Raw genomic sequence first — 23,171 nt, forward strand, 5'->3', positions numbered from 1 at the left:
AATGTCAGGAAGTGTTAATTAGGTTTGGGAGAAAAGTGTAATTAGACCTCCAAAAAAGAAATAGATATGAAATTTCTTTCCATCTGTTACACACCTGTTTACACACCTTTTTATATTCTGATTTTAACTTTTGATTGCAAAAAGGAGCAACACCTCAGGACAACGTGATTGCCCTACCATTATCCACAAACACAATGTTTATTCAAAACAAGAGACTGCAGTACATTTAAAGCTGACAAGAATACCAATGACAGCACATACAGAACCAATTGCTCCAAAAAACAAACAAGCAAACAATCAAGATAAAAAATACTCACATCTTGGTTACTCATTTCCCAGTAAGGTCTTTCCCCATAGGACATCACTTCCCACATGACAATCCCATAGCTCCACACATCACTGGCAGAAGTGAACTTCCGAAATGCAATGGCCTCTGGAGCTGTCCATCTGATTGGAATCTTGCCCCCCTTTTTAATAATAATAAAATTAGATTCATTCCAAACCACTACTGTACTGCTGAAGAGATTTTTTTTTTAACGTCTGCTTGCAGCAATGAGAAAGAGATGTAGAAATTTCAAATAAACACAACTGACAGGAGGCACCCTGTCACAAGGAAGAGAAACCTGCAAGTACTAGCAGGCACACTGCTAATTGGATGTCCTCGAGGTTTGCCTTTCAAAAACTGACGGAGCTCTGTATTGCCCCCAGAATCCACATCTTAATTTGCAGGTTTGGAAGCGATGGCAGGCAGATAACACAAATACAGTACAGTGGGTCTCTTTAAATTGTGTATACAGCAGCAAACAAGTATTGAACAAACCACATTCACAGTTAATGCTAGCAGTCTAATTATTCAGTCTTATTATTAACTTCCTCGACTGATTTTTCTGAATAATTCCGTTAATATCAGTCACACTTTCCCCAATCCAATTCAAATGTCAAACAATAATTTAAATCAAATAAAAAATTGCATGTGAATAGAACTGCTCAAGAGCAGTGTCAATTTGCAGTATTTTCCAGCTTTATGAAATACACGATATACTACAGTATCTAAACAAATATTCTGTCCAGCTGTTATGGGAAAAATAAATAATTCTAAAGAAAGACAAAGAATCATAGAAAAGTGGAGTACAACAGGAAAAGGAGGTTTGGACAAGTTCTATAATAATGGTGACTTAAAAATGAAAAAAGATTCAACCTAATTTTAACCACGGTCATATTTTTTACAGACATACCCTTGTTGTGTAGGCTGCTTCTGGATCGTCCTCTAAGACACGAGACAGGCCAAAATCTGAGACTTTACACACAAGGTTACTGTTGACCAGAATGTTTCTTGCAGCAAGGTCTCTGTGCACATAGCCCATGTCAGACAGGTATCTCATCCCTGATGCAATCCCTCTCAGCATCCCCACCAGCTGAATGACTGTAAACTGTCCATCATTCTTCTGCCGGTAAATACAAAAAAATGTTACAAAAATGTACTTTATAAAAATAAGAAACATTTTTATCATCACAAATACACTTCAATATTCGGTATCAAATATTCCTATTTTTGCTCCAAATCTATTGTACACCCGTACACATACAGCACAGTGCACATGTAGGCTTATAGGTATATGAGAGGGTAGCAAAGTGATTCAGCGGGTTATGAGCAGGGTACTAATAACACCAGGATCTAGGATTTGACACCAATCAGCTACTCTAAGATGTGGTTCTTGCTTTTTTCCATCTGGTGAAATATGCTAAGAACTTCATATCAGCTGCAAGGTCAGTGTCTGTGACCTTGGACTGTTGAACAATCAGTTTGCCTTCTCTTTTATTTGACAGTAGTTTGGTCACTTTTGTCTGCGTAGCTCCTTAACTTTTTCAGTATCTACTGCTTTTAACATATACTATATCACAGAAGATTATGAATATACAGTACATGTAAAAAAACATTTATATACTGTATATATACAAACCTAATGAAAAAATGTTAATTCTATAATCCAGAGTCATTTATAAAATAAGTAAAGGCATTTACCAAATAGAGTTCATTAACATCCAGCCTCAGTTTATCAGGATATGATTAGCATTAATACTTAATATAATGAAAATATTACCTTCAAAAAGGTATCAAGAGATCCATTTTCCATGTATTCGGTTACAATCATTACAGGTTTGCCTGAGGGGAAAAATAAATAAAGGTTCTAAATACACAAAGTCTACTGTATGTGTTCCAAATATAAAATTACTTGCATAAAATGAACAACTATGAAAAAGCTAATGTGTATTAATTACAATACATGCTTAAAAGATGACACAAACCCCAGTGGAAACCTTAAAATATCAGTATACTCAAACAGTGAAGGATAGTAGTATCCTATCCAGGTCTTGGCAGGGATTGCAGAACACTTATCCAAGAACGGGACTATTTTTAAAACATATGTTGTGTCTGATTTGTGATATTTACAGGCATTTTCAAATGACATGCTACAGTGTACAGTATCTTGAAACATAGTTACAAATGTGTAAATGTATTATAGAAAAATCAATTTTTATAGGTGGTGGCACTTTTGTTGTCTTAGGTCTAATATACTTTATACACATTCGTACCCATCCCTTACCAAGAATAAGTGTTTTTTTTATAATGAAAGGATCAAGACCATTATCCAAATATGTAAACCTTTCTACAAGTGAAACTATGCTAACAGAATTAGCCACAAAAGATGTGAGTTATTTAACAAAAAGGAATATGCTATGCTCAAAACGTTTAATAACAATTATACCGTGAACGTTTAAAATATTTTTTACAGTATTGTGATTATCTGAATTGGACTATTTAACACTAACAACACAGATCAGTGATTGTGAGTATTCATGCCCATAGGATAGTGTGCCTTACATTTTTTACCTGTTATGGTTTTAAATAAGCACATTTGGTTCACATCCTAAGAGCGCAATTATCACCCCATGCTTGAGCAAATGTTAATACGGATATACAGTGCACTCACAGAACACTTACAAAGTGTATTAATAACTCATTTTCCACTAGCTTGCTTGTGTGATAAGAGATTAATTAACACAGGAACCTCCTAAGATTTGTTTTTACATTTCCATGTTAATTTTATAAAGACCTTTGTAATTCATTATCTCTGTAGAAGAATAGTGACCAAAGAAACACTACAAAATGCATTACACAATCAACTATTTCACTAGTTACATCAAAGCAGAGTACTCAAAAAAAATTCAATATGCTCAATACACATCAATAATATAATAACGGACCATAATAAATAACAAATTAAATAATAAACATTAAGAGATTAACAAGGATTAAATATTAAAATATTAAAGGATCCTTGGGGATGATATGAGATTACTATATTGAAGAAACTCAATATTTTATATTGAAGAAACTTAATAATTAATCTATATAAAAAGATTAATTAATAGATTCACTTTAAAAAACAACTAACATAACTATAACACTAAATAGAAAATTAGAAGAGAATCCCCAGCTGAGTTTGAGACACGTTATGGGAAAGTCAAGCCTCCAAACATATTTTACTGAGGACAATAAGACTAAGACCAAAAAATGAAAGAATGCATATTTGATATATTATATTAAGGAGGTATTAAATAAAAAATACTGTGTGAGAATGGTAAAATGTTATATGATGAGATCCTCTGGTTTGGTCTGTAAAGTACCAGAGTATTTGTGTATGCCCTTTATCTATTATAACCCTAATCTACTCCACTTGTCCCAGAATGTGGTGATGATGCTTGAAGGACTTTTTCATTCTACCCATCTACAGTAGTTCACTAAATGCCTGTCTAATTGGACTGAGGCCAACAAACTAGCCAGATGATCAAATCAACCTGAGTAACCTGTTGTTTTTCTTTAAAGTAATTAAGTTTACTCAGCTGTAAATGCCTTGAGCTGAATGCCTTGAGTATATGCACATAAGATGAAGCAATTGGGTAAGACAACTTTTCAGTAAAATAACAGCTTCGTTAACAGTTAAAACATTTTGAGTGCGTTTATATTATTTTTCCTTTACAAAATCTTTGTTACTTAATCACATATTTTTTTTCTCATTTCCAATTTAGAAATACAAAAAGAACTCCAAATGCCTGCAGTGCACAGTGAAACAAAAATCTTTAATTGTGCAATGGGTTTGAAATGATGCTCCGCATTAGAGAATTCAGGATTTTCATACTAATTTACTTACTTTTGGTCACGACCCCTTCCAAGTGGATGATGTTAGGATGATCAAATTGTCCCATGATGCTGGCTTCTCCTAAAAACTCTCTCCGCTGCTTTTCAGTATAGCCAGCTTTAAGAGTTTTGATAGCTACTGGAATCTCTCTTTTACCTGGGAGCTTCAGACGTCCACTACACACTTCTCCAAATTCACCTGGAAAGACAGATAAAAAAAAAATCCTCTATCAAACAAAACACTTCAAAACAACTGAACATATGTTAACATATTAGTCAAAATATTGATTACTGTTTGCCTACCTGCTCCTATTACTCTTTCAATAGTAATACATGATGCATCAATCTCCTTTGCAAACTCGTGAACAGCTTGGTTTGGATCTTCATAAGTATGAGGGTCAATATATGTACGCACTCCAGGCAATTTTACTGCATAAAAAGAATACATTTAAAACAGTTTAAATCATTTGTTGTCTATCTAAAAAGGTTCAGTTCACCACACAGCAAAATATAATACAAGTTCTTTTACAGAACTTTAATTGTAATTAGAACTATCATGTTAAGGAACACATACAGTTATAAGGAAACAAACATAAATGAATAACTATCAACTTTTTTTTTTAAATCTGGACTTTCACAAGCGCCTGAACTAAACTCAAATCCAATCACTGATAAAATGAAAATGTACAGTTCTCTATGATCAAATACAATTGATACTGGAGAACAGTACAAATACACAAATAGTGTGAATAAATACTGATTAGATAATGCAAAATTCTATACTGAAATATTTTGGAAATAATTCAGTCTTTGATACTGTAGAGAATGAAGTCATGTTCTAGGAACCTGATGAAATATTATTTCAAAAATTAGTTTTATGCTATTGTGGGGGGTCTGTTACCAACAAAATTATATTAAACTGCACAATTCAGCTTCTGCAAATGTGTGGATTAACCTGTCAACAAATGGAATATTTCACCAAAAAAAATCTGTTAACAATGTAAACACCAACTTAACTTCATATTCTGTATATAATGCCAAATTGTACATATGACACATTCATGTCTTTATCCATGAACTGTGGTAGACAACTAATAAAAAATACATCTTTTCCACATTGCTTCAAATCTTGTGTCTGTTTCTTGAAGGATCAATATAGTTTTTCTGTTCAGTGCATGACATTTAGCTTAATTGTGCCGCCTGGGTGGATGTAAACAGATCAATACTTCTGTATTGAGTGCATTTTCTTGCTGAAAATCTATTGATATTGTACCTCATCTCCACAAATCACACAAGTAAAAGCTTTATTAACCTATAGGTAGGAGGAAAACAATTATAAGCAAACCCGTAACTCTGCACTGTTAGATATTTCAACTGCAGTATAGCTAATCTATGCTGGTAGTTAAATGTTCTTAACCTTAAAATGCTCACATTAACATATTGGGAAAAAATATATACAATGGTCATATATTTAAATATCTGAAAACACCAGAGGCATATTTCTATATATATCTTTCTAGTTAATGTTAAACTTTAAACAATCTGATAAACATTACAATATTCTCAATTCAATGCATTTCATTTATAATGCCTCAACAATTAATTAAATGCAGCATTGTTGTAATACTCACTGCACTGTAGTTTGTACAGGAACTGTGTAACTTAGTCTAAAGTGTCTGATGGTTTTATTAATAAAATCTACTATATCAGAGATATCTAGGTGGCAACCGTGTTTGTTGGAGCTTGTTGCAATTTGGAACTCTTAGTTCACACTTGGGCACTACCATTAAAGACAAGGTTCACTGTAATTAGAACTATCATGTTAATTTAGTCTAGTCCTGAAGGACTAAGAAAACACAATATCTGTAACTAATGATACTGTAATTTCTTTTGTATTTCTTTTGTTTGTCGCAAACGACCACAAGTCTCTAAATAAGATATGCAGAATTACTGAAATACACTTTTAGTTAGAAACAGGTTGTCCGACTGACTATATTTTGTCCCTGTGAACAATGATAGTCAGTTCTAGTGTACTGTGATAAAGTGGACATTATGACATGGTCTTGTTAACAATGAATAAGCAAAACATGAAATGCATATTATCTCGCCATCTAACAGTTAACTTAAAATAGAAAAAGTAAGCACCTGATCTGTTAATCTGCCTTTATATCATGTTAAAGTAAGCAGAAGTATCCTGGGTGGGATGCAAAATTACTGTATTACTCCCTATATAAAATAACCCTGGTTATAGAACACAGTTGTATTTTGCATAATAATTATATACTAATGTAACTGTAAAGTAAATGTGTAGATTCTTTACAGTTTTCAGACTTGATATATTAATAGTTAGTTGTATTAGTTCTGTTGTATATTTAATATAGTGAACATGTTTGTTTTATGTTAATTTAGTATGTTTTTTTAATGAAACACTTCATATGTACAAGAAGAAAGAAGTTATAAATATAGTTAAAGACCTCCTTATTTCAGTAAAAATAAAATTATAGTTACACCAGGGATATTATAATATAAATGAAAGGGCTGTAATGATAATATTAGACTGGATATGGACATGTAACAAAAAGAGGCCTGATCTATAAGATATCCAGCTTATAGCTAAGTTTAGACTCTGAACTTCAAGTTAACATCTGAAATTGTTTTTCAGATGACTTACTATGACCATTGTGAAAGTGCATCTTTTCTTCCTCTGGATCCTGCTTGGCCTTACTGTAGCCACAGCGCCTATAAAACAAGTAGAGCACATCATTTTAAAAAGGGAAATCTTTCCACAATCCTTTTCACACGTACTGGTAACCAGCATGAACCTAAAATTAGCTCTTTTTGGAAATGTTGTTGTTGCCTGGCGGCAGTATGTTTATCTGTCACTGTTAACACAAAGTAACACACATAGTTACATAAACTATAAGATTATAAGGGAGTGACTTGCATCTTAATTTGAACTTTTTAAAAAATGCATTGTATAAGACTATTATATTGTATAAGATCTTAATGTACTGTATATACAGTATTTTTTTTATTCCTGCAAGATTTCAAAGTGGACAGTTCCTGTTAACACATTTTTTTTTCAGTTGGAATTATAGGAATGGCAACAGAGATACGGATGTGAGGGCACTAAGCATATGCAGCATAGCATTATGGGATGAATACAATTATTTTAAAATACACTTGAGTTAAGTGTTTTATTGGAATATTGATGTTCAAATCATTGTAGAAGTCAATGAACAAAGCCTATGGCTCAGACGGTCGTAAGTATATTCTGACAACAGCAATAAAATCTACAGATATTTTTAACTTTTTTCTTTCCATGACTTTGAGAACTATTGCTCAAGACTGTCTGTGGAATGGCTACTTCTAGAATCACAGAGGGGATACCTGCATTGAATTACATAGGAGACTCTTGAGCCTGAAAATAAACACTCTGTAACCAGGAGCTGATGTTGACTGCTTTTGCTAATTTAAGATACGAAGCCTTTATCTATGCTAACCCTAAATGAACTGAAGTTGCTGGCTTGAATCTCCTGCTCTTTCCCCTGTGGCAAGAGCGAGTGTTCAGTTCAGCATTGATGGATTGGTTAACTGCATGCCAAAAGAAAGATTCCCTCATGTTCTCCCACCATCAGCTATATACAAGCATCTATCCCTAAGTGACATTAAAATAAAACAGTCAAATACAAGAAATTCATTTTTAATATTCATGTTGCAGACTGGCATATTTCTACAGCATTACATGGCATGCATAAATAAATTATGGTTTTGCTAACCTGATAACTATCCACAGCAGAATTGAATGCTACAGTATAATGTTAAAGTGCAGATGAATAACTTAAAAAACTCTTATTGCTGTCACCTTAAAGGTTTAATGGACACACATTAAAAAGTAAATGCCATTATAAACATCTCATTTTCTATATGTGTTTTCCTAAAATGTGTCAGGATTTTCAAAATTTTTCATCGTGTGGTATAACTGTAATTGATTTCTAAAAATTCAAGTGTGCCTGCCTTAAGAAACACATTTTGGAGCTACTGTATATTGAGGTCATTGAGCTACTGAGGTCATTCTTGCCTTCTGCCATAAGACTGTACAACACATCCACCTTGCGTCTTGGCAGAGGCAACATCGACAGTGACCTGTTTCTGGACTAAACGCATCTACGCATCTACTGCTACATCTGTTCTCTTTCTTTTTCTTTTTCTTTTTCCCGTTTACAACCATTTTTTGTGCAATATATGCCAGGGACCTGTGGAATACATTTATATTTATATCTATAGTTACATCTATATTTATATTCATATGTGTGATACGATTTTCTGTGTACTGTTCTGTTCTAGTTTGTTCTTGTGTGTCCGGACTGTGAGTAACTCTTGTATTGTATTGTATTGTATTGTATTGTATTGTATTGTATGTATTGTACTATTATTATATAATTCGTTACACTGTGGCTGTGTTGTTTGTGTTAAGCTGCTGTTGCACTGCAATTTCCCTCACGGGATCAATAAAGTATCTATCTATCTATATCCTTACTGTGAGAAACCCATCTGGCTTTCGGTACTACCTCTGTTAGCACAGGAAATGCAGACCACTTCTGGTGATTAATAAAAGAAGACGAGCATTTGTACAAAACATGCTTTCAAGTTTAGAATTATTGACAAAATATGGGTTTACTGCCATGGAATTTTCCGATCTACTTTTTATGCCCATCGGTAAAACACAAAAAGACACTACACTATTACCCTCTCTCTGTACACACAGATGGCTTGATTTGCAGAAAATAACTCTATACCAAATGTTCTTTATTTCTTTTTAAAGATGTTTACACTTAGACATTGTGGATTCAGAATAGAATTGAATGAACTCCAGTTTTTGAGTTTTCTTTTTTGCTTGCCAAAATGTTATAACTTTTTATTTACTTCAAAAGTTGCTTTGTCCTTGAGAAGTGACAGGTCTCTTTAAAACAATGTAAGGGTTATAAGTTCTCTGCAGTATTCATGCGACTACTGTGATGTTACTGGAAGTTTTTGTTCTCTCTAACTCTCTGCATCTGCCACTGTGAGAACCTGACAACATCAAATGACACATAACAGCTCAAAGACAAATGGAAATAAGGAAAATGCTTTTTCAAAGACAGCCAAAAAGTGAGTTTGCCTCAGAAATGTAACTGCTTTACTTTATTTTCTAAAGACATGCATTACAACACCAATATTACCTGTAACGGATATACAGTGCCTTGCGAAAGTATTCGGCCCCCTTGAACTTTTCAACCTTTTGCCACATTTCAGGCTTCAAACATAAAGATATAATTTTTTTATTTTATGTGAAGAATCACCAACAAGTGGGACACAATTGTGAAGTGGAACGAAATCTATTGGATTTTTGAAACTTTTTTAACTAATAAAAAAATGAAAAGTGGGGCGTGCAAAATTATTCGGCCCCTTTACTTTCAGTGCAGCAAACTCACTCCAGAAGTTCAGCGAGGATCTCTGAATGATCCAATGTTGTCCTAAATGACTGATGGTGATAAATAGAATCCACCTGTGTGTAATCAAGTCTCTGTATAAATGCACCTGCTCTGTGATAGTCTCAAGGTTCTGTTGAAAGCGCAGAGAGCATCATGAAGACCAAGGAACACACCAGGCAGGTCCGTAATACTGTTGTGGAGAAGTTTAAAGCCGGATTTGGATACAAAAAGATTTCCCAAGCTTCAAACATCCCAAGGAGCACTGTGCAAGCGATCATCTTGAAATGGAAGGAGTATCAGACCACTGCAAATCTACCAAGACCTGGCCGTCCCTCTAAACTTTCAGCTCAGACAAGGAGAAGACTGATCAGAGATGGAGCCAAGAGGCCCATGATCACTCTGGATGAACTGCAGAGAACTACAGCTGAGGTGGGAGAGTCTGTCCATAGGACAACAATCAGTCTTACACTGCACAAATCTGGCCTTTATGGAAGAGTGGCAAGAAGAAAGCCATTTCTCAAAGATATCCATAAAAAGTCTCGTCTAAAGTTTGCCACAAGCCACCTGGGAGACACCCCAAACATGTGGAAGAAGGTGCTCTGGTCAGATGAAGCCAAAATCGAACTTTTTGGCCACAATGCAAAACGATATGTTTGGCGTAAAAGCAACACAGCTCATCACCCTCAACACACCATCCCCACTGTCAAACATGGTGGTGGCAGCATCATGGTTTGGGCCTGCTTTTCTTCAGCAGGGACAGGGAAGATGGTTAAAATTGAGGGGAAGATGGATGCAGCCAAATACAGGCCCATTCTGGATGAAAACCTGTTGGAGTCTGCAAAAGACCTGAAACTGGGACGGAGATTTATCTTCCAACAAGACAATGATCCCAAACATACAGCAAAATCTACAAAGGAATGGTTCACAAATAAACGTATCCAGGTGTTTGAATGGCCAAGTCAAAGTCCAGACCTGAATCCAATCGAGAATCTGTGGAAAGAGCTGAAAACTGCTGTTCACAAACGCTCTCCATCCAACCTCACTGAGCTCGAGCTGTTTTGCAAGGAAGAATGGGCAAGAATTTCAGTCTCTCGATGTGCAAAACTGATAGAGACATACCCCAAGCGACTTGCAGCTGTAATCGCAGCAAAAGGTGGCTCTACAAAGTATTAACGCAAGGGGGCCGAATAATTTTGCACGCCCCACTTTTCATTTTTTTATTAGTTAAAAAAGTTTCAAAAATCCAATAGATTTCGTTCCACTTCACAATTGTGTCCCACTTGTTGGTGATTCTTCACATAAAATAAAAAATTTATATCTTTATGTTTGAAGCCTGAAATGTGGCAAAAGGTTGAAAAGTTCAAGGGGGCCGAATACTTTCGCAAGGCACTGTACCTGTTTGTCTGCCTGTTTGTCCATCTATTTTCTTCCTTTCATAAACATAGCTTTTATATATTTTATACATTACTCCTTGAAGAATTCATAGGTGTTACTGACCTACATCAATCCATTTTCTAACTGCTTTATCCAATACAGGACTGACTTGCATGTTAAAGTTAATTTAGTGATCTTGTTAGCCTGACCTTACTCGAGACCTTTATTATTAAATTTAACATATGTCCTTCGTGATTCATATGTATAAACATGTACATCAAAATTAGAAAGAAGACAGACAGTACTGTAAATCAGATTTTACATAAATTCTGCTGGCAGAACAAAGAAATTGAGACTGGAACCTGAGTGAAAATTCAGTGAAAAAAGTGATATTATAGGGCATTTATATTGTAAATGATGAATATGTAAAACAGGATATCATTACTTGTTTGGCTTCCTGGATATTCATTGTGAATGACTACATGGTACTGGTACTACATGGTGTCTACAAACATATTGAAGATATATGGTACCTATATGAATATAATTTGTATATACTTTCTTTTTTTTCTGCGCATGGTGAAGTGTTCAGTTAATAAAGCACCTGGAAATCACACTAGAATGTGTGATTCTAGAATGTAAAATTCTAGAACGTGCTGTCACACTTCAGTTACATAACCACCTCATGACAAACAACCTTTTCGAACCCCTCCAATCTGGCTTCCGTCAACTTCACAGCACAGAAACTGCCCTGGTCAAAGTCACTAACGATCTTCTAATAGCTTCTGATTCTGGTTCTCTTTCTATACTCATCCTTCTTGATCTCAGTGCTGCTTTTGACACTGTTGACCATAACATCTTAAGTTTCTCGTCTTGAGACTGTGTTTGGAGTTTCTGACACTGCTCTCAAATGGTTCAAATCTTACCTCACTGATCACTCTCACTTTGTCTCTCTTAATGGGTACAGGTCTGAAATTGGTCTTGTTAAGTGGTGTTCCTCAGGGCTAAATACTTGTCCCTTGCTCTTCAGCATTTACATGTTTCCACTTGGTCAGCTTTTAGGAATCACATGGCCTCAGCTTAATTTTTATGCAGATGATACTCAAATATACAGTACATCCATACCAAACCTGACACTGATGTGGCTGTCTCTATTCTATCTTATTGCATCTGTGACATAAAAATTTGGATGACTCAAAACTTCCTTCATCTTAACTGCGACAAGACTGAAGTCATGCTTATTGGTACCCCCCATCAACTTCGTAAAGCCAGTCCTGTAACCCTATCTGTATATGGTTCTGTACTTGAGCTTGAATCAAAATTGAAAAACCTTGGGGTTATATTCGATTCTGGCTTAACATTCGACCCACATGTGCAGCATACTGTCAAAACATCTTTTTTTCACCTCAGAAATATTGCTAGACTATGCCCTATGCTATCACTAACTGTGGCTGAAAAGCTGATCAACACATTTGTGTTCTCTCGAATTGACTACTGTAATGCTCTACTCGCTGGGGTATCTAAATCTACTCTGAACAAACTGCAGTATGTCCAAAATTCAGCAGCCAGAATCCTGACCAGGTCTAGTGCAAGTGTTCACATTACTCCTATCCTGGAGTCCTTGCACTGGCTTCTGGTCAAATTCCATGTAGACTTGCATTCTTTGCTCATGCTCACCTATAAGGCTCTGCATGGCTTGGCACCTCAGTACCTGTCTGAACTATTATCGCCCTACTCCCCATCTCGCAACCTTCGCTCTTCTAATTCTGCTCTCGTTAATGTCCCCCAAGCCCGTCTACATTGTATGGGTGACAGGGCCTTCTCCTGCTCTGGAACTCTCTCCCCAAGGATATCAGAGTCACCTTCTCTAAACTCCTTCAAATCCAGACTCAAAACCCTCTCCTTCAGAAAAGCCTTTACTTAACTGGTTCCATTCTTCACCCCTGTGCTTTTCTTAGTACCACCATCCACAGTCTCCTCTATATATTGTAATTATGTTTTATCACGTGTATTCTTCTTATTTATTGTTGTTGTCATCCTGTAAAGTGCTATGAGAAGCCACCTTTAAAGGCGCTATATAAAATAAAGTTTATTATTATTATTACTATTATTATTGATTACTAGTAAGCAAGTTGCTAATTTCTTAGTAATGCCTAAGAGATTTTACTGTAAAATATGTTGTTAATTTCAAAACAAGATATAAAGCCAAAAAAGTTTTCATGCAGTCATTGCTTGACTTCACTTGGACTCTTTCCTCACTAACAGCCATATACCAGTATTAGCATTATATGATTTCTAATCCAAAATAATCTATAATTTGAGATAACAGCAGTAGCAACATGGATAGCAGCTATACATATGGTCAACATGATATACTCATGCCTTTGGTTAAGATATAAAACAAAATGTTTAACTTTAACTGGAATTATGATAATTCAGCTATCCTACTGATCCAACTTGAGGAAAAAATGAAAAAGAAATATCTCTAGAAAAAATATTATATTGGGTTTCACAAGGAAATAAAACAATACTTGGCTAATAATAATGTAAAATTTACAACAAATTCCTTGCAATAACAGAAATTCAGGTCCCTGTATGAATTCTGTTCATTTGAATTAAAACTAACATTGTCTTCACAAAATGGTTCACAAAATGGACTTGATTTCTGACATTTCTGACATGTGTTAACCTACTACAGCTCTCCCTGAAAAAATGTAATAAGTAAAAAGTCGAAGAGGGTGATCTATGGGAATGCAAACATACATTTTATTGGAAAAAAGAAAGATAATCTAAGGCATACTGGTAAACACATATTATTATTAAATCCAGATTGACAGAAAAGTGTTATTTTATTCTTAAAAGGAAAGCTTTTTCTCATCTTTTGTTTTAAACTGTAATTAAAATTTGTGCTGAGTACAATATTTTTCCAAGTTTCTGTAAATTCAAATAAAAGATGCTTTTTAGAAATATGTAGTCCTTAAATGTTATCTGAACAACGATAGATGACAGTTGTCGTGACAGATTCCCTGACAATTCTTAGAGACTTGTCTGCCAGTTTAACCATATTTAGCCAACAAATTAATCAGGTGATTGCCACTAATGTGTCAAAGCACACATTCTGTGATTGTTTATAAAATATATATAATAACAGTTGTTATTATTATTGTATTATTATGATAGATTATTATATTATTACAAATCTGATTACCAAAAGCAAACTGAATTTTCTACACACTGTTACTTTAAAGTTGAGCACTTTTTTATTTTCTATTTCTCTATACAGGTATGTACATAATATCCTCAAAGGTACAACCTTTCTGCAATATGCAAAACATAAATTTGTATTCAGTGGGATTAAAATTATTTCCAGTTGCTGGTTAACTTGAGTATCTAAATGAAAACATGTTGGATGAGCTCAACAAGTTAAAAGTTCACCTTATGCAATGGAGCATAACTAATTTCAAGGAGAGAAGGCAAACTCACAATTATGGAAATTTAATTCTGAGTCCTCTCTTATCTACTTTAATTCTCTTATTTAACTCAGTGACTAGTGTGGTGATCTAAAAGTTCCTGGTCTCCACAAACAGGTGTTTTCATGTGTTTAAGTAAAAGTGACTTAGCTGACATGCATCAGACTACTAAATTAGATTTTTTTATAACTGACCAGAGAGCAGCCAACAGAGACAGCAAATGATATGAAATTTGTGGTCATATGCAAGACATAAAATCCCTGATTTCACTCCAAGAGAATAATTTTGGCAAACTATTCTTAGTCGTCCCAGATTCAAGAACTTTTTTTTTTTTTTACTGATCATTCAATAAGTCTACCTGGGTATTGATTTTGAGCAGACATATTTATCGTGATTCTAAGAAGTAGAGAATAAGTGTGAAAGTATATGGAACTTTACCTTCCACTGAGGAGAAACCCAGTAACCACTGCCAAGAGGATCACTCCCACAGTGACTGAAACAGCAATGATTGGGGTCTGGCTCTGGTCGCTAGATGCAGCTACTACTGGGGACAAGCAAAGCAAAGAGCCATGAGGTGAACACTGACAAGGCAAAAAGACCACCATTGACACCTTCACCCAGAATGTCAAAAGCAACTAAGTTCTAAAAATATTGCAGATCTTAACATTCTCCATGATTTCCTAAATTGGGTACAGTTTTTGTATGGTACCTAATGTTTGCAATCATATTGATGTATACAGTATATATATATAAAGAACTTTGGGATGAAATGCCCAATATAAATGTAATGTATTGTTATTCATAACGAAAGAGATGCTTTGCCTCTCCCCAGTTTTAGAAGGCCTTACCAATAAGAGTTCTAAAAATAACTTCCTCCCCCTGAGGGTTTCATATTATGAGTGCCCAATTAAATAAGAAATGCAGTTCTGGCAAAATAAAAGTCAGATGTGAATCCTTGTATACTGGGTGAAGTGCTGCAGAGAAAAATATAGGTGTTCAGTACAATAATGAAGCCACTGAGACCACTTTTCTTTCACATCTGTCTAAATATATTTGATTTATGCTGTACATATAACTACACAGTTAAACACAGATAAACAGTATAAACTATTCTAAAAGCACTGTAAATATGATTGTCACAAACATTATTCTGAATGTAACAAAATCTCTATTTGTACAGGGTGAAATATGAGCATAACATACTGTACATATTTAGAAGTGCAACAATGTTATATAAACTAATCAGCTATAACTTTTTCAATAGGATTAATGAAAAAATACTACCATTTAATGACACAATGTATGATGTACTAAATGAAGACTGCAGAAAAATGTGTAACTATCAAAAATTATTATTCAGGTATGATGAAAAGGCCTTTAGTACTAATAGTGCTGCTTATGACTCCATCAATATTTTTTGCAATATCAGAACCCCTGAGAATTTTCTTTCACTAAGGACAACATCATGCAAATTCATCCACTTCTAACTGCTATATCCAGGATAGGGTCATTGGTGAGCAGGAGCCTATCCCGATAAGCAATGGGCACAAGGTGGGATACACCCTGGATGGGATGCATGTCCAGTGCAATGTACACATAGACACAAACACAAATGCACTCCAACCAGAGCCAATTTTCCCAGAAGCCAATTAGCCTACCAGTACATGTCTTTGGATTGTGGGTGGAAACTGAAGCACCCAGGGAAAACCCACATGTACCTGGGGAGAACATACAAACTCCACATAAATAGGAGCTCAGTAATTAAAACCAGGGGCCCAGAAATGCAAGACAGCAATGCTAAACACTGTGCAATTGTGCTGTCCACCATGCCAATCTTTGACAGATATCTTTAATGGACAACTCTTATGCACTAGCCATGTCATCAGAGGCCACATTTGAAAGGCTTGAATAAAGCAGGTCTAGGGCTTCCTTAGTGTGTATGAGTTAATATCTTACAAGACTGTAATGTTTTCTGAAGCAGGCAAATGTTATCAAAAATACTATCCCAACACCTTTTGATTTAAAAAAATAAGAATTACTTACAAAAGGGGCTAGTTTCAAACTCAAATCTACGACTGAACTCTCCATATCCTGCTGCAGTACGAGCTCGGACTAGGAACACATAAACTGAAGCAGGCTTCAGGCCATCTGCAGTGATCTCTGTGTCCTTTGATTTTATAATGGTGTAGCTGGTCTCCTGATCCTAATACACCAAAAAAGAAGAAAAAGATTTACATTACAAAGGGGCTATATATCCAACAATGTCCCAAACCAAAGTCAAACATGGATTTACAGTTAAGACCAGTACAAAACTGGGACTAATCATTTACCTTCTGATCCGCTGGCTAAACCAAAACAATGTTATTTAGTATTTCAGTGGTTGAATGTTTTCACCGTATTTTAAACAATTTTAACATTCTTGATAAAGTTACTATAAATACTTCTGGCACTGAAAGATTCCATTATGTACTTTTGTTGTAAGCCTGGCTGTTCCTCAAAAGCCTGATTCTTAGACAGATAGAGCAGTTTTTACCAAATGTACGTGTACAATAGGATTCTTACTCGAGCCATTCTCTCAGGACATGCACAGTATTACAGACAACACAGTACAACAGATAACACCACCAAATAGTATGTTACAAAACAGTCAGTAATAAATAATGATAGTATGTAGAGTACACACAATAAATTAACAGAGCAACAAATACAAACAGAACAGTAAATATGTGGTAGAAAGTCAAAGTGGAGAAAGCAGAAGTGCACTGAATTCTGAGGCACTGCGCAATTAACTGTAAAGGATGCACACTCCCATAGGGTAGAAGTTATTCGTAGTTCATGTAGTCTGTGCTGGGATGGTATGGTTCCGCTTACCAGAATGCAAGGGGGAGAAGAGTTTGTGGCCAGGATGGTTGGAATCCTGAATGATGGATTGGGCTTTATTGCGACAGGGGATGGGGTGAATCTAATCGATTGATGGTAAGTCACATCCTGTAATCCCCTGTGCTTTTGCCACAATCATTTGTACAGCTTCTTTATCGTGTATGATAGTATTGCCATACCATACCACTAGATGCAGCGTTGCCACTATTGAGGACACTTTCTATGGTGCTTCAGTAAAAGTTCAGTCTTTAGGCACAGCGAAAAGTGGAGGCACTGTTGTGCCTTCTTCAGACTGGCTTCCATGTTGTGGTGTTGGGAGAACTGGCTGACATGTTGTGTCTTTTTAGTTAATAGAAAAGCATAGTATTTAAAAATGAAGATCAATAGGACTTTGCTTTTATGTCTTTTAAAGACAATTTTAAACTCACTACAGTAGAAAGCACTCTTTTGTGCACCACAGTCCTGTTCGGAATACTGCTTTCAGCCATTCACAGCTCAAAACAGATTACTAGGTGGCACTTTCATTATGTTAGATGTTACTGAAATGGTGGCTTCTGTTTTTTTCTCTAATTATAACTATAAACATATAAAATACATAGCCTAGCTACCATTTTAAAATGTGACTATAAAGTTTTTTCTAAAAGAGGACTGCGTAGCATGCATGGATCCTGGATCAGAACTTAATTCTCAGAAAACAAGGAATTTCACAGAGTGACTATATAAAATCAAAAGAACTGAAATTGTAAATTTTGCAATTAGCCATTATGTTGTTGAAGCATGCACAGCTCAAAACACTTACAAGACAGTGGTGGAAATAACTGCATCTAAGTGAAGGCAAGTATTACAGAAGTCTTTACTTGTGAAAGAGTACGATTTCCAATGTTTCCACAGTTTTTTACACCTACAGTAAAGCACTTTGAGATGCTACCTTTAAATGTGCTATAATTATAATAATAACAACAATATAAAATATTACATATAATGTATTGTTTAGATTTAAAAAATGAAATACAATTATGATACTAATTACTATTTATACACAATCATTAATAATTCCATATATTGAAAGTAATTAAAATAATTATTGTTATACAGTATGGTGACGTATCTCATTTGAACTTCAATTTGGATATCATTAATTAAAGAGTTAATTTAACCAGTTGAATGTAAAGATGCGCCGCAAGTATGCACTTCATGTCCACAATGAACACTACCAGATTTCAATATGGGAACCAGTCAACAGACACTGAGTACATTAACTTTTAACCCACCCAAGCACAAATGTGGCTAAATCTCAGTTAGATCAGAGCTTTCCTTTCAGCACAATCTTAGACGAAGGAGGCTGACAAAATCTCTCTACAGTTTGAACATGATATTAGTATTTTATAACATCATAAACTTGCCAAGAGAAGAATTAATAAGAGACAACAAAGCTGAAAATGTTCTTACCTTTTCAAAATATTTGATCTCGTATTCCAAAATGATACCGTTGGGACGGTCTGGTTCCTGCCATGACACAAAGATGCTGTTCTTTGCAGTTTTTCCTTTTTTTACAAAGCTGACTGGCGAAGGAGCTAAAAAACAAGAAAAAAAAAACAGGTATGCTAATAGTAAGATCTTTCTAAAGAATTGCTAATGATAGTTGAAAGAACTCTCAAGAAGGTAGCATTTTAAATGTGTCTAACATTTTCTTCATGCACATACAGTATGTGCACATCTACAATATGTAGATCAGCCTATCTGAAGAGATTATGATTGGTAAACTATTTACTCAACAGGTTTTCAAATTATTTATTTAAGCCAATGTACGTATGTAGTAGTCCAGATGGGTAGCTGTGTCAATTCCATGCTGCAAAAAAGAAGAAAGAAAACACTTTTCGGCCATGGAGCCTTCTTTAGGCGTGAGAAAGACAAGGCAGTAATCAAAGGTAATGTAGCGGGAGAACAAAGGCTGGGAGAGAGGAGGAGTGAGACACAGCGAGCAGGGGACAGAAAGAGAGGCCAATCAAGAGGTGTGAAGTCAGAATAGGTGTAGAGAGGTGTGAAATGAAACCTCCAATGAATGGAGAAAATCTTTTCACAGTTCCTTCAGGTACGACGATTATGCTGCGACGACATCGACTTCCAGAACCAAGCTCTCAAAATGTACTCCTTTTTCATCAACAGAGGATACCCCAGCAGTGTTATTGACAGGGCCCTTGCCTGAGCCAAAAACACCCCTCGGACCATCAACTCAATCAGGAACTCCCGCCGTAACAACTGCATTCCTTTGGTGCTTCCCTACCACCCCAACACACTTCCTGTCCCCAGGAGTATTAACGACAACTTTTCCATCCTACAGGATGATCCCTCCGTTGGGGCCCTCTCTTCTGACCGCCCCATCTCATATCGCCGACCACCTAATCTGCGCAACCTTCTTGTTCATAGCTCCCTTGACCGCCCTCAGCAACCATCCACACCAGGCACTTTCCCTTGCAACAGAGTTCGCTGTATCACCTGCAAGTACATGTCTAACACCACACTCATTCAAGGCCCCTCAAGTCAATTCCGGATCACACAGATGGCATCTTGTACCTCCAGCAACCTTATTTACTGTATCTCTTGTAGTAAATGCCCAGCCATCTACATTGGAGAAACAGGAAGGACACTCGGAGACCGCTTCAGAGAACATGTTAGGGCTGTGAAGATTAAAGATCTCTCCAAGCCCATTGTTTCTCATTTCACCTCTGACGGCCATGACCACTCTAATCTCTCCGTCTGTGTTCTCAGATGGTTTTCCAAACTCATTCATCAGAAAGACTACAGAAACCAAAATTATCCTGCAGCTAGGATCACACCTTCCCCCTTCTCTTAATGACAGACTACTTTTCTTCTAAATTTTCTCCACTCATTCTACAGTATGTATACATACAAGAAATTCTGAAGCAAAATTCTGAAAAAAACTATTTATATTTTGTAATTTGTACCTTTCAGATATTATCCATAGCATACTTTCCATCCCAACCTTTGGTCTTTATAGCAGTTATGAAAATATTTGTACTCCTCTTGCATATTTAATTACTAAAACCCTGTTTTCCTTATGTGGTCGACTGCAATATTAATTATAAACGCATATATATATATATTAATGTTGAATTTGTACTAATCTCAAGTATCGTGCCTTGCATGTAATAATACAACAGATAACCAAACTACCCCGACAGAAAAACAATGCATACAAACAGTTGGAGGTCATAAACAGAAAAAAGGGGAACAATTAAAGTTTTTTATTTTTTTAAAAAGTTTTTGGAAGTTATTAACCCAAGTTCAAGCAGGATAGCGACTACAAGACAATCTCACCCCAGCTGTTTCTAATCATAATCATTACTAAAATTAGCTATATATATCTAATACAAACACTACTTTTTGCTTTTGTCTTTTCCACCTTTTGTCTTATCCTCCTCCACCCCATCTCCATTTTACAGCTCCCCTTAACACCTATCTAAATGGGACTCAGGCCTCCTTGTCCTATGGACAGGGGGCTACACCAAACCAAGCAGGGTACTATGCTACGTAAAATACTCATACATTCACAAAATATCTGATTTTGTATGTTGTTTTCCCTTGTGTAACAGGTTTTAATATAAAAAGTTATTTTCACTACCCAGTGTAAAATGAATGGTAAAAGCAGCAAATGTGGGAATGTAAAAATATATACAGTATATCAAAATGTCATTTTTTTTACTTCTCTCCTCCACATTACAATGGCAAATTATTGAACTAGTACACATACTGCAGGCTATCTTGCAATACTTTCAATATAACTGAAGAAATACATTTAAGTATTTCACCTCACAAAAGTTAATTATTTGGTTTTAACAACGTATACTTTCATATAAATGTAACCTTGAAAATCAGGCATACTATTTATTAAAACAGCCCATGGTATACTGTACATAGGTATCACAAAAAGGAAGAGAAAATAGATCCTGTGCAGGGCTAAAACAATGGAAGCCACAAACACAATAGCCAGAAGTCCAAAATGCTAATCAAGTATCCAAAATCCAGAAAATGAGCAATAAGTAAAAAAAAAACAGAAGAGGGCAGTAGAGGCAAGACAACAAATCCAAATCCTAAAGGCGTGAGCGAAAACCAGGAAATAGGCAAAGGTCAGTAAACAATCCAAAACCAGAGAAGACGAGAGACAACGTGCACTACGGGAGCTCAGGGGGACTAACCACAATAGTGAGCAAGGAAGACGGGAAGGAGGAACTAAAATAGTGATGGGAGAGAAAACTGATAGGATAATTACAGCATGAGCGTTTATGAAAGCTGGTGTGCGTGGGTATGTGAGAGTGAGTGGAATGCGTGCGTGTGGGAATATGAACGCCGTGTAGAATGTGTTACAGTACCACCCCTCAGAGGCAGTTCCTGACACACCAGCGGATGGATTGGGATGGGTGCAAAGAAAATCCTCGATCAGACTTCGTCCAGAATATCAGCCTCTGGAACCCAGGAGCTCTCCTCAGGACCGTACCCCTCCCGGTCAATCAGGAATTGCCGGGAGCCTCTGTGCCATCGAATGTCCAAGAACTTGTTTACAACGTAGGTAGGACACTTGCCCGGGTGGCCGGCGAAGCGGGAATCATGACCCCAGTTTGTCCGGTGGGGTGGGAATTGGGGGGTATAGTGTAGCCTTGAAGGGCAATTCTAACCTGATCTGCAATGTCCCAATGTACAGCTGCAAGAACATTGCTGGGAGGTATGATGGGTTCGGGGGGGGGTCTCCGTCACAGAGGAATTGTGAAGGCTGGAGAGGGAGCCCGGGGTATAAGTGATAAAAAAGTGGAATCTGGAGAAGAATAAAGTCCATCTTGCCTGGGGTAGGATTGGGATGTTTAGCCGACTATAAGTAAGCCAGGTTTTTGTGGTCAGTTAGGATAGTGAAAGGATGTTGGGCATCCTGTAGCCAATGCTTCCACTCTTCCAGGGTGAGCTTGATGGCCAGAAGTTCCCTGTTCCCAACGTTGTACTTAGCTTCTCCCGGGGAGAGTTTTCTAGAAAAGAAGGCACAAGGATGGAGGATATCCTTTTTCTCCATAGCGTTGTGACAATACGGCTCCGACTCCATGGGCTGAGATGTCGACTTCAAGTACAAAGGGATGTGTAGGGTCTGGGTAATGGAGAATTGGTGCTGTGGAAAAGTGCTATTTGAGAGGATTAAAGGCCTTATCTGCTTCAGGGGTCCACGTGCCCCGTCTGGGGCCATTACATGTTAGAGCGGTGATAGGTGCTACAATAAGGCTAAAATTCCTGATGAAGCAACGATATAAATGTGTGAAACCCAGGAAGTGCTGTACTTGCTTCAGGTTCTCGGGAGTAGGCCAGTCCCGGATGTCCGAAACCTTTGCTGTGTCCATGTCAACCCAGAGCGGTGAAATTATATATCCCAGAAAGTGGACCTTAGATGAAAAGTGCACTTCTCCAGCTTGGCATATACTGTAGGTTGTTTCGGATGAGGCGAGAGAGGACTTCACGAACGTGGGAGATGTGTTCCTGAATTTTGCAGGAGAAAATTAAAATGTCGTCCTGATAGACCAAGATATATCTCTGAATGATGTCCCTGAAAATGTCGTTCATAAAAATTTGGAAGGCAAAAAGGCATCGCCTGGTATTCGTAATGGCCAAAGGTGGTGATGAATGCCGTCTTCCACTTGTCCCCCTCACAAAAGCGAATCAAGTTGTAGGCACCCCGAAGGTTAACTTTAGTAAAAATGGTGGCACCCCGAACAG

General features: G+C 36.4%; 1 protein-coding gene across 3 annotated transcripts in view; it reads right to left on the reverse strand.

Moving 5' to 3' along the window:
* The window catches only part of unm_sa34860 (un-named sa34860), a 142,803-nt gene that overhangs the window by 15,931 nt on the left and 103,701 nt on the right, over positions 1-23,171 (reverse strand). For 2 of the 3 annotated variants that reach the window (XM_088630235.1, XM_088630236.1), the window contains exons 6-14: positions 18,849-18,973; positions 16,563-16,722; positions 14,958-15,060; positions 6,873-6,940; positions 4,505-4,630; positions 4,215-4,400; positions 2,103-2,164; positions 1,236-1,445; positions 318-467 (exon numbers count right to left, since the gene is read on the reverse strand). In XM_088630235.1, the coding sequence (XP_088486361.1) occupies positions 318-467; positions 1,236-1,445; positions 2,103-2,164; positions 4,215-4,400; positions 4,505-4,630; positions 6,873-6,940; positions 14,958-15,060; positions 16,563-16,722; positions 18,849-18,973 (1,190 nt within the window). Of the gene's footprint in view, positions 1-317; positions 468-1,235; positions 1,446-2,102; positions 2,165-4,214; positions 4,401-4,504; positions 4,631-6,872; positions 6,941-14,957; positions 15,064-16,562; positions 16,723-18,848; positions 18,974-23,171 lie in introns of all 3 variants that reach the window. The other variant, XM_088630233.1, reaches the window with a different exon arrangement.

This window comes from Lepisosteus platostomus, chromosome 4 (genome assembly GCF_059453375.1).
Source record: "Lepisosteus platostomus isolate fLepPlt1 chromosome 4, fLepPlt1.hap1, whole genome shotgun sequence".
In the NCBI taxonomy this organism is placed as follows: Eukaryota; Metazoa; Chordata; class Actinopteri; order Semionotiformes; family Lepisosteidae; genus Lepisosteus; species Lepisosteus platostomus.